Source organism: Sminthopsis crassicaudata, chromosome 1 (assembly GCF_048593235.1).
Source record: "Sminthopsis crassicaudata isolate SCR6 chromosome 1, ASM4859323v1, whole genome shotgun sequence".
NCBI classification, from domain to species: domain Eukaryota; kingdom Metazoa; phylum Chordata; class Mammalia; order Dasyuromorphia; family Dasyuridae; genus Sminthopsis; species Sminthopsis crassicaudata.
This window is the reverse complement of record NC_133617.1, coordinates 16,436,575-16,453,364: the sequence shown is the minus strand read 5'-3', so window position 1 is coordinate 16,453,364 and position 16,790 is coordinate 16,436,575. Positions and strand designations below refer to the sequence as shown.

The following is a 16,790-nucleotide window of genomic DNA, read 5'->3' as shown; positions in this document are numbered from 1 at the left end:
GTAGATCATGGTCTACTTCATAATGAGACAGTGGTAGGATAAGTGAAGAATGAATTTTGGAGGTATATACAGCAAGGTCACAGATACTTTTAAGTTGGAACTTTTTGCCTTTTGAGTATTACATACTACCTGATCATATTGTCACATTTTTACAAGTGTTTGCATTTTAGAAGATGTATCATGTAGCCCTTTTTTTGGTCTTGAAACAAAATTTGTCTCCTTACACAGTTAATTAGCCATAGGTAGTTGAAAACTCTACAACATGTTTTAGTTGAAACTGACATTTAGTCTCTGTGATTGCTATCCAGTTATGTACTCCTGTGCATCCAGTAGATGGGGCACAAAACACTGAATTTCCCCAATCATTTCTATAATTCAGTATTGTTTTATGATCTACCAATGCTGTTGCTGTCCTTGTTTTTTTTTTTTTTTTTTTTTCTTCATGGCAAAGCATAAGGAAATATTTAGAATCTGATGCCTTAAATTTGGTTTTAGTTTCCCTTTTAGATGATTATTTAACAGAAAGGTTTCTATAGAAAGTGCTATGGTCAAATTATGTTTGCTCAGAATTATATTGTCCCTTTTTTTTTTTTAAGCTTGGGAAGAAAGTATGTTTTACAAAATTAAAATTACGACATTTCAGTTTTGAATAGAAGTATTTTTAATAAATATTTCATTATTTTCTATGAAATTTAAAAGAAAAACTTGAAAATTCTTTTCACCCTTATAAATACACTATTTTATTATAATCTTAGTACTGTTTTTAGAGTGATTTCAGTCCCATTAGTTATATTGCAATGTTTTATCTCTCAGTCTATGTGCAATCTATTTGGGTATATTTCTTTCTTTCTTTTTACCCCCAAACTATTTGGTCTTTTTTATTTTTCTCTTTGAAATTATGTTAGTACTACTTCTCAGAACTGTTTATATCTCTGCTGGTTTAGACATACATTCCTATAACTCTTGCCAGAGTGAACTTGAATCATTTGCTCATTCAGGTATAGTGATGCTTAGTCAAGGCCACAAGGATATTTGACTAGGAAGGTAGTGGGTTAAATTTGTTTGAGATAAAAATGACGTTAGGTAGTAGGTAGTTAAGTTACAGAATTTGCAGTTATGCAACTAAGAGTTGAAAGCCAACTCTGTCAATAGGGTCTCATAGTGAAAAGCTTTCGTTGGGAACCATAAAAAAACAATAGCTAACTCTTCAGTCCTCTTATTTTACAGACAAACTGAGACTGATTTATCCCCATTCATTTCTCTTTCCTGTTTCTTAACGGATATACTTAGTCATTAAAATGATAAATTTAGATTCTGGACTTATATCTAAACTATTAGTTAAAAGCAATAGTTCCCCTGTCTTTTGGACATGTTCTATTTTGAGTTCTTTGGAGTTTTCCTTGCTTGTAAATCTGACCAAGTTTTAAAATATTTGAATTCATATTTTAATCTTTTGTATTCTGATAGGTCTGAGGAGGCAAACAAAGCTTTTTCAGCAGCTGTGCAAATGCATGATGTGTTGGTGAAGGCCTGGGCAATGTGGGGTGATTACCTGGAAAATATATTTGTGAAGGAGCGGCAGCTTCACCTTGGTGTGTCTGCCATCACTTGCTATTTGCATGCATGTCGACATCAGAATGAGAGCAAATCAAGAAAATACTTAGCCAAGGTAATCCTGTAAAAGTACATACTGGTTGGTTAGTTGATTGAGCCTTTTAACATTGCAGTAGAATTTCTCTGAGTCCATAAATATAAGTGGAGGTTGAATTTAATTCTACCAGTTAATAATTCTTTAGTAATAATTCTACCAATCTCTGTTATTTTATCATATTAACATTTTAGATGTATAAATCAATATTATAAGCTCCATTAGGATAGGAATCATGCTAGTGTATCTTGGGTATCTTCCAAGAAAGAAATAATTAAAATATGTAATTGCTTCTTACACAAGAATAATCTTAGAATCAGATTGTCTTTGCTGTTCTCAGTGTTGACTTGCATTTTTTCTTAGAACTTGATTTTAAATGAAGTAATTATTATTGCTAGATAATTGCTAGATAACTAACTAGCCCTTGTGACGGGCCAGAATTTTAGATTTGGAATGAACCTGAGAAGTCATTTTAGATTTATGCTCTTAAATTTCTTGTTTTCAGGATTTCTAGAATTATGGCTTTTTATTTACTTTTGTACTTCAAGCACCTGTGATTCAAATTATAAATATTCCCTTGGCCACCAGTGGTTGTAATAGCTAATTTTATGACAAAAAACTCTGGGCTGTCCTTTTATTAATAAGCCAGTCATATCCTCAGAGAGTAGAAATCAACTATCAAAACTATCAAAATTTTTACAGATTGTATCACTCGCTCTTTAAGAATTTTCCCCCAGCAATGAGTGTTAACAGTCTGATTTTTATCTAATCTCATTTGACCTCTCATAATTTTAAATTATGCCAAATAGTTTTGATTTTTTGCTTTATAATATAATTAATTATAGAAGTGTTTTTCTTCTATTCAATTTTTTTTTCATTATTTCTCTTGAGTTTTTTTTTTTTTTTTTTTTTTTTTTTTTTGATTTTTCATTCTTTCAAATAAATTTCAAATTTTTTTTCCCCCTAGTTTTATGAAATATTTTCTTGGTAGTTTGAGTAATTTTAAATTTGTGATTTAGATAATATGTTCATTTTTGTTATGTTGACATAGCCAATAAACAATGGATATTCCAATTACTCATTTTTTGTATCTTTAAAAAAAATGTTATGACATTACATTTATATATTAGGAACTTAACATACTTTTACTCGCTTTCAATTTTATTTTAATTAATATCTAGGAATCAAGACAGTGACTGGGCTTGAGATTTCTTTGGTTATAGAGAATTTCCAGGTGAGGAAGTTCTCTCTATCAGTGCAAATATTCTTTGAAGCAGTTTTAGACAGTTACCTAGATCAAGAAATGAAATGACTTTCCAGGTCACATAGCCACTGTGTGGCAAGGATAGAATTTGAATTCAAAGCTTTCTGATCATTACTGAATAGTACCTCTCATATTTCAACCAAGAGAAATTGTTTTCTGTGTGAATTCATCCTGGCAACTTTCCATGACTTATAACAACAGTAATACTGATAATAACATGATTTATTATTATTAATGTGATTATTGACAGCTGTATGGGCTTTAAGGTTTGCAAAGTACTTCTTTGTACTATTTATCCTTGAGTGAATTGTTAAATGGGCTTCTTTACCGACTTTGGGCATTAAAGGTCCTGAGATCCCTTAGTTAGAACTAAGTGTTGTAAGCTGGATTGTTGCTTGTCAGCCAGTTCTAATGTTTGAAAGTCAGAGTACTTTTTAATCTTTTGCTCAAAATTTCTTTAATTTATTAAAATGCTTAGAAACATTCCTTAAGCAAATATACCCTCTTCACTGGTAGTTAATTATCTTCGATTATGATTAATGAATTTTTAGAAAGTATTTTCATGCTATCTCATTAGAAATGTAGATCCAGTTTTATCTGCAGCCATTCCATAATACTTATCTGTTGCAAATAGTCTGGTTCACAATGCTAGATATAATGAGAAAAATAAAAGCATGGCATGATTTAATCAACTTCTCATTTAGGTTAGTATATTTGGCATTAGTGGCACATAGATATACACATAAACACATGTACATACATATATTTATACATACATATACATACAAAGTTAATTTGGATCTTTGAAGTCTTGAGGCCTTGGAATCTTAGTATAGGAATCTTTTGAGTAGTATAAATATATGTATATGAATGTCTTTTTCTTATTTAGTCATTTCACTCATGTCTGACTCTTCTGTGACTCCAGTTGGAGATTTCTTGGCAAGGATACTGGAGTGAGTTTACATTTCCTTCTCCAGCTCATTTTACTGATAAGGAAACCGAGGTAGACAGGGTTAAGTGACTTGTTCAAAATCAGACAAATAGTAAGTATTTGAGGTTAGATTTGAATTCATGTCCTCCTGACTCCAAGGCTGATAATCTATGCACTGTGCCATCTACTTGCTCCAATAAGTTACTTTAAATGAAGGTGGTTTTTTTTTTTTTTTTTTTTTTAACATTTTTGGTTTGATATTTCTTTTCAGAATCATTGATTATTCTCTAAGTAACGGATCAGGTCAATTAAGATCTAATCATAAAATTTTTACCATTTACTATTGATACCATATGTAATTGATGAAAACCTTTGGGACCTTTATGCTGAAAGTTAATTTCTATAAGTTAACCTAAAAGATACCATCTAAAATTAGTTTTGTTTGCCAAAAATTTAACAGTAAATTTTTTTTTTTTGAGGGTAGAGTTAAGTGACTTGCCCAGGGTCACACAACTAGGAAGTGTTAAGTGTCTTGAGACCAGATTTGAACTCGGTTCCTCATGAATTCAAGGCTAGTGCTCTATCCACTGCACCACCTAGCTGCCCCAACAGTAAAATTTTACATTTACATTTTCTCTTTCAAGTTACCTAATGAGAAGCCTTGTGAAAATGTTTCTTTTTTCACTGCTATTTGGTAAAATTAACTTATCATTTGTCTTAGACAAATGATTAAGAATTAGTGATGCTACTTTTATCTAATTTTCTAATTTTATCTAATTTTTTTCTAATTAGAAAAATATACTTAAATTTGTATTTACATGGAGGCAGTTGGTGATACAATGGCTAGAACACTGTGCTGGAGTCAGGAAGACCTGAGTTTAAATGTTGCCTCAGCTACTTATTAGCTCTGTGATCTTTGCACATGTCACTTAAACTCTGCCTCAGTTTCCTTATTATTAAACTAAAGGTGATAATAGTAAGGTTGGGAGGATCAAATGTAAAGTGCTTACTTAGCACATTGCTTATATTGCCTGGCACGTAATAGGCACTATATAAAATCCCATTCTTTTTCTTTTGCCCCCTACTTCTTGGTGATCACAGCAAATAAAACATAGATTTAAATTTTGAAATGTTTTGTCTTTTCTTTAGGTATTATGGCTCTTGAGTTTTGATGATGACAAAAATACACTGGCAGATGCAGTAGATAAATACTGCATTGGAGTGCCTCCCATCCAGTGGCTGGCTTGGATCCCACAGCTATTAACTTGTTTAGTTGGTTCTGAAGGCAAGCTTCTTTTGAACCTCATAAGTCAGGTATGTTGAATTAAGTTGTTTTTATTGTTTATATTGTTTTTATTATTGATTTCTTAAAAATTTTTTACATTGGTTTTAGAAAGCAAGTTTTTTGTTCAGTATAATTTCAGATTTCAGATGTTCAGATTTAATTTCAACTTAATAGTTTTATAAAGTATGTTTATAATAACTCTGATAATTTTAATATGCACTTTGATAATAGCTAATGGAATCTTTATAACTTTGGTACTGCCATCTCTTTGATTTGAGCAATTTGTATATACATTGCATAATAAAATGTAAAATGAAATAAAAATATGTTATACCATTAAAAATATTGTGAGGATCACCTTAAAGTATAATTCTTTCATAATCTGCCAGAAATTTTTTTTTTAATCTTAACTTTCACAAATGTGCTTATACCCAAGAATTGCCCAAGAATTAATTTATTTAATTGATGAAGTACAAATTTATTGCCCGATTTTAATGTTTTGCTTAAAGCATGTCCTTTGGGATACAAATCACATATTTAATATTCTTCAACATTGAACAAATCTGATGTAGTTTAATAAGTCCTTATCTTACAACTGAGTTAGCTGCAATATTTCCCTTGTGTAATGAATGGTATGGTTAATAGGTTTATAAGGACAAAGTTACATGATAATATCTACTCAGCTTTTTTAGAGGAACCATAAAACCTCACTTTGGTAAAAATGGTATCTCTACCTGAAGTGGCTGGGTTTTTTTTATTTTTTCAGCTTCAGTATTGCAATTATGTTGAGTAAGGTTACTCTCTAATGGGTTCAATTCTTAGGCAGTGTTGGGTTCACTGGGAATTGTGGCCTAATTTAAAGACTAACTGGTATCATTATACCTCTTTTTCTTCGATTATGTGCATGAAAAAAATCTTTGTGCTGATCAGGTACTCTTATATTTTGCTGTTTTCAAATTTATTAGGCAATATGATAGCGAGGTTCCTCTTTAATAGACCCTTGATAGAATGTGCAGATATGTACCATTTTAGCTTAGTTTAGACTTTTTTGTGGGGGAAAGGACATAGCTAAACTAGGATGCTTTAATTGTTTTTTTGGTGAAACAGGAATTTAATATGACTCATACAACAGAATCACTATTCAAGTACATAACTTGGTTGATTATACTTGTGTATACTTTAATGCTTAATTAGCCATTCATTTGTAGAATGTGGTAAATAAGTTTGTTTTCTTTTTTTAAGCCTGGTTATCAATAACAGAATGAATGCATGATATTCCCTCAATTTTTTTTAATAGGTTGGAAGAGTATATCCTCAAGCTGTCTATTTTCCTATAAGGACTCTATATTTGACATTGAAAATTGAGCAGCGAGAACGTTACAAAAGTGGTGAGTTTTTTGTTTTTAATGGGAAAGCATTGGCAAGAATTGAAGTATGAAAAGATGTGAAAGAAATATCAAATATTCTCTAGTCTTTCTATCTACTAAAGTTGGCACTTGATTTTATCTTTCTCTTAGTTCTGTAATTTTCCCCTTTTATTAAGATTGTGAGCCTCCTTGAGGGCAGAGACTGTTATTTGCCTTTCTTTGTGTGTCCACGACTGTCTCTGCATATAGGAACTTAATAAATACCTTTTGCTTTAAGTTGATCTGAAAAGTGCATAAAGAAAATTTCTCGTTACTCAGAATTAAATTTTTGTTTAATTTAATGTTACACAGGCTTGATTTGTGTGTTGATAATATTAAAATAAATAATTGTCACTAGCTAGAAAAATGTCTTCTGAAGTTTGTTCTCAGTTTTGGTGAATATGGCCAATTGGAAATGTTGATCATTTGTAGTAGTAATATAAATAGTAAATCATTATTAGAATCATATTGCCAAAGTAGATTCTAGCATTATTGGATTCACTAGTATCTGTGGCAGTACATAAAGCAGATGATAAATGTTAAATATATGTTTCTATTTCAGGAAAATTACAAATGGAGAATTCTTATAAATGTTATTATTTACAGAGACAAAGTAATTTTTAAGATTTGGTGTTTTTGTGTTTTAAGATCAGAGATAGATCTGGAAAAACAAGCACTATGGGCTCACTATTTCCAGAGTTATGCAAGTTTTATCTTTTTTATAAAGTGGTTACTTACTTAAAGCTTTCTTAGATACTGTATGTATTTCAGTTTTGTTTATAGATTATTTTTAGGTTCTTGGGGAATTGGTTGAAAGTGATGTATCATGATCTGTATGTAGCATAAAATAAAAATAATGTCACCCTCCTTCCCACTTGCTATTTCTGTCAGTCAGCAGCTTACATGGTGCCATTCTACTGCCTCATTTTACTTGATCATCACAGCCACATTGTGAGGGAGGAAGGGCATAGCCTGCCTCTGAGGGAACTTGTGCTCAGAAGATCCTCTTACTGAGCTACAGACAAGGAGGCTGAGTTTGAAAGTAGAGGAATCAAGTCCAGATTCTGACTTTGCCACTTGGTATCTGTGTGACCTCAGACAAGTACTTTGGAGTACTCACTCATTTGCAAAATGGGATGATTGTTCTGAATGGATTCCTAAGGTATTTTCCAGCTTTGAATCTGTGATTCTGCAGCCCTGGGAGTATGGTTATTCTCCTGACTCTTAGCCTAGTGATCTTCACATCACACCACATTGCCCCATTTTGGTTGCTTGATAATTCCTCTAGAGAATTTTAAAAACGGAGTCTAACTTTCATGTCAATGGAACATCACACTGAGTTTTATAATTTACATGGGTTTTTTATGTGTTCTCAGATTCTGGACAGCAGCAACCAAGTTCAGTAGGCAATCAGTCCCATTCTGCATCAGATCCTGGACCAATTCGAGCTACTGCCCCAATGTGGCGCTGCAGCAGAATTATGCACATGCAGAGGGAATTGCATCCAACTCTTCTGTCTTCTTTGGAAGGCATTGTTGATCAGATGGTCTGGTTCAGAGAAAATTGGCATGAAGAGGTATTTGGTTATGAGTTTGGAAATATATATTGATGTAACTTGCATGTATATTACTTGATGTCTACTCTGTAGGATTAATTGGTCATTTTATGAATTATGGTTCCATATAATAAAAACGGACTTTGTAAATGGCTTTATGTACTGGCACACTAAATCTTAGAAAAATAATTTTCAGCTTTTGAGAAACCTTCTTTGAAAGGTTTGATGGTTATTTCTGTGATGGTTATGTGTGATGGTTATTTCCCATTTGAAACTAATAAGTTAATAAAGTAGCTAATGAGTTAATAGAATGTGAGCTTTCCAAAGGGCAAAGACTGCTTGGTGTTATTTAATTATAAGTTCAAGTCTATGCAATTAGTTTTTCCCAGTCTTCCTTTATCTTCATGCTTTACCTTTGAAATCACTCCTACTTGAATTTGTGTGTTTCTTGTTTGTATATAGTTATTTTCATGTTGTATCTTCCCATTAGACTGAGTTTCTTGAGAAAGAATTTTTTTTTCCCCTTTTCGTCCAGCATCTAACATAGTGCCTGACACATAATAGGTACTTAATAAATGCTATTTGATAGACTGCTTTATATCCCCTATACCAGCCAAAGTGTTTTGCATATAAGTGTTTAATAAATATTTACTGAAGTTTAAATTAAGTACTCTCAAGTAGATATGTTAATGGAACACATGTTTCATAGATAATCTCAGAATATTATTATTGTTTCTAATATTTCTGGCTGCTAGTTTACATTCATAATTTATATTACATAATCCAATATTAACATTTATTTCTATTTTTAATCTTTTTTTTTTTTTTTTTTTTTTTTTAAATCATTTATCAGATAGGTAGTGAAGGAAAGTTACTGCAAGTGTATGCTGAACAGTAAAAAGAAAGCCGGTTGAAGAAAGGTTTAGGTTGTTATTTTTTGTAGTTAATCTATTGAATTGGTGTCACAGCTCTGTCAACTTATTGTAAATAATAAGCCCCCTGAAGGGGGGTTATTTGACTTTGTACCACATATTCGGTTGGGGTGGGATCAATTGCCATATTTTATTATATCATTATAACTTTTAAATAGCATGAATTTGAATACATCTTAGATCGCCAAGAGTTTCTTAGACTCTATTCTAGATTTTTAAGTTTAATTTAATTAATTCTAGAATTAAAACTGGAATTAAAGTTGTATTTCCATATTGTGTTAATTTATATAAACTCAGGGCCAGGTACTGATGTTCTCTATATAAATGTTTGTTTATTGAAAGAGCTCCATTATTGTAATATGTCTTTTTTCTTTTTTCTTCTAGGTTCTCAGACAGCTTCAGCAGGGCCTGGCAAAATGTTATTCAGTAGCTTTTGAGAAAAGTGGAGCAGTTTCGGATGCCAAAATCACGCCACACACTCTTAATTTTGTAAAGAAGTTGGTCAGCACCTTTGGAGTTGGCCTGGAAAATGTGTCTAATGTCTCTACCATGTTTTCCAGTGCTGCCTCTGAGTCTTTGGCTAGACGAGCACAAGCAACAGCACAGGATCCTGTCTTTCAGAAATTGAAAGGGCAGTTCACAACAGGTGAGTGCACAAATGTCCACATTCATGTTTTTCTATTTCCTTTGGAAAAAGGAAAAAAGAAAACAAGGCATAAAGATGAATAGGTCAAATCTTAAACACTAACTTAGGATTTATAATGTAATGTAATATAATTAAAAGTTGTAAACTGAATAAGATATGGAAAAGATTGGTCACGTGATCTCTCTCTCCTCCCCCCCCCCCCCCCCCCCCAATTATCACATTTACTCATTTGTTGGACCCTTGAGTTGATTTATTTTTTCTTTCCCCTAGTTAAAAAAGCTTATTTTGTTTATCTAGCTGTGTCTTTACATTGTTTCAGACTTCTGGTCCTTGCTTAAATGAATCCCAAAATAGATTGCTATTTAAATGACTTCTAGTTAGTTTCCAAATTTATTGGTTGTTGTAAAGATTATTCTTCTGGCCTCTAGCTCTTGGTTTGTTCATTTCAGCATTTATGAATATTTCATTGCTACATCCTGGCATCCATAACTTTTTGCAAAAACTGGTCACAGCTGTGATCCTCAAATCTTACATTTTTCTCTTGTCCTACCATAAACACTGAGAGCTATTATGATTATATTTAATGAAATAGTAAACCAGGAAATAGTAAAATTTGCTGTGCTTCCTGATCATTTTTATTTATTTATTTATTTTGCTGAGGCAGTTGGGGTTAAGTGACTTGCCCAGGGTCATTTCCTGATTACTTTTAAAACTATAGGGAATTAAAAACAGCAAATATCTTTGTGACTTAATACTGCATTTAATAACCCTGCTATATTTAAAGTGTGAATAATAATTCAAGGATAAAGTCAGCCCCTGGTTCTATTGATAGTCTCAATAAAAAAATCTAAAAATTGATGTAATTAATAATAATTTAAAAATCCTGCTGTCTAGAAACTCATGTTTTATTAAATAACAGATATTTGTATGTAGTATAATACATATCACACACTATAGTTTTACATATACATATTTTGTATGTGTATAATGCAAGGTAATTTAAGTAGGAAGGAACTTGCAATTGAAGGAGGAATTAGGAAAGTTTTCTTATAGAAAGTTGCATTTGAGCTAAGCTTTGAATGAAAAAAGATTCCAAGAAGCAAAGGTAAAGGGAGGACATTCCAGGTTTCAAGATGCCCTTTATTCTTGAAGAGGACTAAGATGATATCACTATGCTAGAGTCAAGTTGCAGTGTGTCAGATTGTGACTGATCAGAGCAATATAAGCTTGGAATACTTTGTTACCCGTCAGATACATATAGTCCCTATCAACATTGGGATAAATTCTAACTGCCCATCTCACATTTTGGGGGGGCTTTATCAGTTCTGCTTTGCTCATAGAGCCCAATGCCTTCTCTGATGAGGGCAGTCCATGCTAGGTGGTCTGTGCTAATGTCTCCTATGCCATATAATCAGTTCTAAAGTTCTTAAAGAGAGACTTGAGGATATCCTTGTACCACTTTTCTGAGTTGTGAGTGCCTGCCCATGTGAAGTTCAACATAAAGTAGTCTTTTTGACAAGTCTTTGCAAAGGCACAGACAGAAGTTGAAATATTATGTGTGAAGAGCAGCGAGCAGACCTGTTTTGCTAAGTCAGAGTGCACAAAGAGGAGTAATGTATAATAAGACCAGAAAGTTTTGGAACCAGGTTATGAAGTACTTTACATGTCAGACAAAAAGATTTTGTATTTAATCCTAGAGGAAATAGGAGCTGTTGGAATTTATTCAGTCAGGCATTGGCATGCAGCTCTGTAGAGAATAGATTGGGGAAGACACTTGTGGCAAGAAGATTAAGCAAATGTTTTTGGTAGGGTCTCTAGGAGAGAGAATTTTTGTGGAGGCCTTGTAAATAGATAAAGTAGTGATAAGCAGGCAAGGCCTGGTATCTTAGGGAATGCCTGATGCAAGAGATTCAGGATGACTCCACAGCTAAAACCTGGGTACCTGGAAGGAGAGTGGTGCCATCTAGAAATAAGAGCATAGGGTATTTTATTGATAACTTGTTTTCCTTTGCATAGAGAGATGATAATAAATTTTATTTATGTCCTTAAGATTCTTTTGCATAATTCATCTTTTAAATGATATGATTTTGACTACCGCTTTTTGGAATCCTAAACTCATGTCAGTATTGTAATTTATATGACTTTTGCTAGTGGGTAATTAAGATTCATATTAACTTGTATATGGAAACATTTATAAATGTTAGTTATAGTTTTAATTATGAAATATAAGAAATGAAAGTTTTCAAATGGAGAATTAGAACAGTGTGTGTGTGGAAATCATCAAATGATACTGAGTTGATTTTTGTATTCTATTGTTTCTCTAACTAAGGGTCAGGGTGTGGGGAATTAGAAAGATGAACATGATTATGAACAATGGCCTTGTGAAAGCAGCAGAAAATGAACTGTTATTTTAGTACCAGTGTCCTTATTGTTTGCCTGCTCGCTCTTTCCTTCCAGTATCTTTGATGAAAAGGAGATTACATCTGAACTGATCTAGTGAATATCTTTATGGCAATCATACCTTAGGAACAAAGTGAAGAGTTATTCTTTATTTTTGGTAAAAAGTTCTTATGATTTTGTGAGATCCTTCATTGCAGGTTTCAGTAAAAGCCAGATAAAGTACTATTTAAAGTATCATTTCAGGAAATAAAGTTTAAATTCAGAGTTGATTGTAAGAGAGAATTAGTTTTAATACTTTTTTTTTTCAATCCAGCCAGTTCAAATGACTATAATTGGTTTCTATTCTAATAAAATATTAGAAACATTGTAGTCTTTCTCTTTCTCTTTAATAAACACTAGAGGAACACATATGCCAACTAAACTGTGACTATAATAGCAAGTATAATTTTAAGAGTTATATTTTAGTATCTTAGATATGAATCTAATCTTTTGTCATTTAAATATACTAGAAGATTTATTTAGTAAACTACTCTAAAACTAACTTCCCTATTACTGCCTTTGTCATTTAAACTCATGATAGAGGTGTCATCCTCAATTCCTCCTTCACACTCTCACTCCCCCACTGTCCAATTTGTTGCCAAGTTTTATTGATTCTGCCTTCAAAACATCTGACATATACTTTCTTCTGCCACAGTTTTGGTATGGACTTTCCTCATCTCACACCCCATCTACTTATTCTAATTGACTTCCCTACCTCAGTTCTTTCTTTTCCAGTTCTTTCACTCTTCCCTTCAGCTAAGCCAGTCTTGCTGTGTAAAAATGTGTGTTTCATTCTACTCTGAGTTCATCGCTGACTCCTCTGTCTTAGCCTTATTCATCATTAGTGTTCTGCAACATGATTGCTGTAGTGTTTTGATTTTGGGTACTTCACTCTGCAGCAGTTTGTTTATATCTTCCCAGATTTATCTGAAACCATTCATTTCATTATTTCAAGGTACAATAGTGTTCCATTACATTCACATAATATGATTTATTCTGCTATTTCCCAGTTGATACCAACTTAATTTCTAATTCTTTACTGCTACAAAAAGAACAGATATAAATCTTTTTGTGCATATGAGTTTGTTTCCTATTTCTTTTGATCTCTGTGGCATAAGTGTAGTAGTGTTATCTCTGTTAAAGAACATGCAGAGTTTATTAACTTTTGAGACATAGTTTCTAGAATGGTTGGACCAGTTCATACCTCTATTAGCAATGCATTAATGTGTTTCTTTTTCTGCAATCCCTTTAGCTTTTACCGTTTTCCTTTTTTTTCCATTTTAGCAATATGAGAGGTTGTCTCAGGTTGTCTTTAATTTGCATTTCTCTAATTATTAGTGGATTTTTTTTCCATATGGCTGGATATCTTGAATTTCTCATGATACGATTTCTTTATATTCATTGACCATTTGCCAATTAGGCAATTATTTTTAGTCTTGTAAAATTTGAATCAGTTCCTTGTGATCTTGAAAATATAAGATCTTTGTCAGAAAAATTCACTGCAAAATTTTTTTTCTAAGTTAACTGTTACATTCATCTTGTACTCTTTTGTCTAAACTCAATTTTTTTCTTTCTTGAAGAAAATCTGCCTTTTCCTTCTTTTTTCATTTCCTCCTTGCTCAGTTGAAAAAGAAAGACAAACCCTAAAGTGTGAGAGGTGACTAAGAAGACTTATCTGATCTCAGTTATAGGATCTGTTAAACAGGATTAAAAATTCTGGGGCTATCAAAACCCTTATCTGGTTTCCATAGCTCTGCTTTCCGATTGCGTTTGAAGTAAATTCTCTACATATCATCATATATGACCATAGGACTCCATTCTAGAGCCAAATGTAGAAGAGTACTGTTCTAGTGCTTTTTCTTAAAATGTTAGCTAAATAACACTCACCTTACTGCTTTTTTTTTTTTCCTCTATGAGAGACAGTTTTGGTTCTTATTAGAATCAGATCCTTGTGAGATATTTTGTAATGGGCTTTTATTGTGTAATTTAAAAATTATAACTTAATAAAAATTATAAAATGCGCAGTGCAAATAAGAATTTTATAAAGTGTGAGCATGAACAGAGGCCAGAACTAGTTTTTGTGCTAAGCTTCTTTGAGGAAACAAAAAACACTGAGTTTTAGCAATTTTTAAAGAAAGACATAGTTAAACAAATTGACCTGTATGTGTATGGGGGAAGGAGAGGAGAAGGGGAAGGATTGTACCTTCATTCCCTTATCTTGTAAGTGTACTTCATTCCTACTTTTGTCAGTGCATTTAATCTCAATCTACATTCATTTGTGTTTGATGAAAAGCTATACTATCAGTTTTTCCCCTGATCTAAATGAAAGACTTGTAAATTTTGTTAACTTAAATCATAATGACTTAAATTTTTTTTAAAAATCAATATAGTGTATGTTAAATTTCACATTGTGATAAAATTAGTTTTAGAACTCTTGATAGATGACTTTCTTTATACCATTAAAAAAAAAAATTTGCCTGCTTCCTGGTGGATAAAGAGCAGAAATACAAAAACAGGTCAGTATGTATGCCTTGACTTATGCATGCTAAATAGGAAGTCCATTGTTGTATTATTTTATGGATGAATCTCTATGATCTTTCAAATATTTTATGACATTTTCATGCTATTTATATTACTCTCACTCCATTATTTAGGCTTGAGATCTGAGCCTCAGACTGGCATCAGTAGATAATTTGCATTCATTTTCATGTTCTATTTTAAAAGATTTTGTTGTAAACTCAATAACCATCAACAAAAATAGGTTTAAAAAAAGAGAAATCTTATCTCAGATCTCTTTAGCCTTCAACATAGCAAAACCAAATCAACTTTTTAAAAAAAGCAAAGAAATTGTTTTCTACTACTCTAACCTCCTTTTTGATCTTCCTCAAACATAGCACTACTTCCTCTTCTTTTCCCCTTATTTCTCCAGATTTGAACTTAGGTCCTCCTGACTTCAGGGCTCACACTCTATTCACTGTACCACCTAGTGGCTCCTTTTTTCCTTCTTTTCTATAGTTCGTGTTTCATATATTTCTTTATTTCCTTGTATATATCATCATTATTATTTTTACAGCTCTGTTATATTCCATTGCATTCATATGTCATTATCTTTTCAGTCATTTTCTTATTACTAAACAGAGCTTGTTTGTAATTTTTTATTTTTTTTTTAATTCAAACATCAATAGATATATTTTATAGATAGGCATCTTTTTTTTTTTTTCATCATTTTATGATGTTTTAGGGATAATCTAACAATTTAGTCATTGGGTTCAAAAATTTGTGTTGATTGTTTTAGTATTTTCTAGAATGCTAACAATTAGCAGTCCCAGGAACAGCATATTAGAATGTGTTAAACCTCAGTCTTACCAATATTATCCTTTTTAAAAAAAAAATTACCACCATAAATTTTGCCCTTTTTGTGAATATAGTTGGTATCTTCAAGCTGCTTTATGATTTGCATTTCTTTAGACTATTAAGGAGCTTCCATATAATCATTTTCTATTGTTATTTATAGTACATACTTTTTCTTTTGTAAATTGCCTGTTCAAGTATTTTTGATCGTTGCTCCATTGTTCACTTTATCAGTCTTATATTCTGTTACTTATAGATCTTGGATATAGATCTTTCATTTGAGAGGGTTGGGAGAGAATACTTATGATTCATCAGTGTTAGGAAGTCAAGAGTTTAGAAATACCTTTTGTCAATGTAGAATCAATCATAGAGTTTAATTGCCAGGAATACCAAAAAGTTAATGGACTTGCTTATAATGATGAAACTAATGTGTGTGAAAACTAGATTTAAAATCAGGTCTTTCTTCTGTGTCTGACCTCTATCCATTAAGGTATGCTTCTCTGTCTTAAGGAGTTTTGCAAATATTTTTTACTTTTTTCATTTTCTTTTAATTTTAGAGATATTCTTTTTCCATTTTACAGTTGAGCAAATGGAGGCAAATAGGTTAAGTGATTTGTGCAGGGCCACACATTTATTAAATGTTCGTAGTTGGACTTGAACTCAGACCTTCTTGATCCTAGATGCAGTACTTTATATCACAGTGCCACCTATTTGCCTCTAACATGTTTAGCCCTTCTCTAGCATGTGAATGCCTCCTGAGTTGAGTTTTCCAGTTTGCTATCACAAAAAATAGCTGCTATAGATATTTTTTATACATATGATTCTTTTCTTTTTTTTGATTTGGGGAAGTATATACCTAGTAATGATATATTGGATCAATAATATGCATAGTTTGATAACTTTTTGTGCATAGCTCTAGTATGCTTTCCATGATGGCAGGATAAATCCACAGCTCTATCAATTTGTTTTCATTTGTTTTCCCACAACCCTCCAAGCATTTAAAATTTTCCTTTTATGTAACTTTTTACCATCTATTGCCCATGAGATGATACCTCAGAGTTGTTTTAATTTGCACTTCTCCAATTATTAGTGATTTAGAATATTTTTCATATAGCTGTTGATAACTTTGTTTTTTTCTTTCTGAAAACTGACCATTTATCAGTTGAGGAATGTCTTACTAGAATCTATTTCCTGTCTATTTAGAAATGACACCTTTTCTCTGAAAAACTTACTGAAAGATTTCCCCTAATTTCTTACTTTTTTTCTATGACATTTTATCTATATTGGTTTTATTCAAAATCTTTTAAATTTTATGTCATCAGAATTGTTCATT

The 16,790-nt window shown here is 32.0% G+C and overlaps 1 protein-coding gene across 13 annotated transcripts in view; it reads left to right on the top strand.

The window, feature by feature from the left end:
• TRRAP (transformation/transcription domain associated protein) overlaps positions 1-16,790 on the top strand; it is a 141,417-nt gene that overhangs the window by 110,658 nt on the left and 13,969 nt on the right. For all 13 annotated transcript variants that reach the window (XM_074295209.1, XM_074295201.1, XM_074295155.1 and 10 more), the window contains 5 exons: positions 1,468-1,669; positions 4,993-5,157; positions 6,426-6,516; positions 7,911-8,110; positions 9,406-9,667. In XM_074295209.1, coding sequence (XP_074151310.1) covers positions 1,468-1,669; positions 4,993-5,157; positions 6,426-6,516; positions 7,911-8,110; positions 9,406-9,667 — 920 coding nt within the window. The remainder of the gene's footprint in view (positions 1-1,467; positions 1,670-4,992; positions 5,158-6,425; positions 6,517-7,910; positions 8,111-9,405; positions 9,668-16,790) is intronic.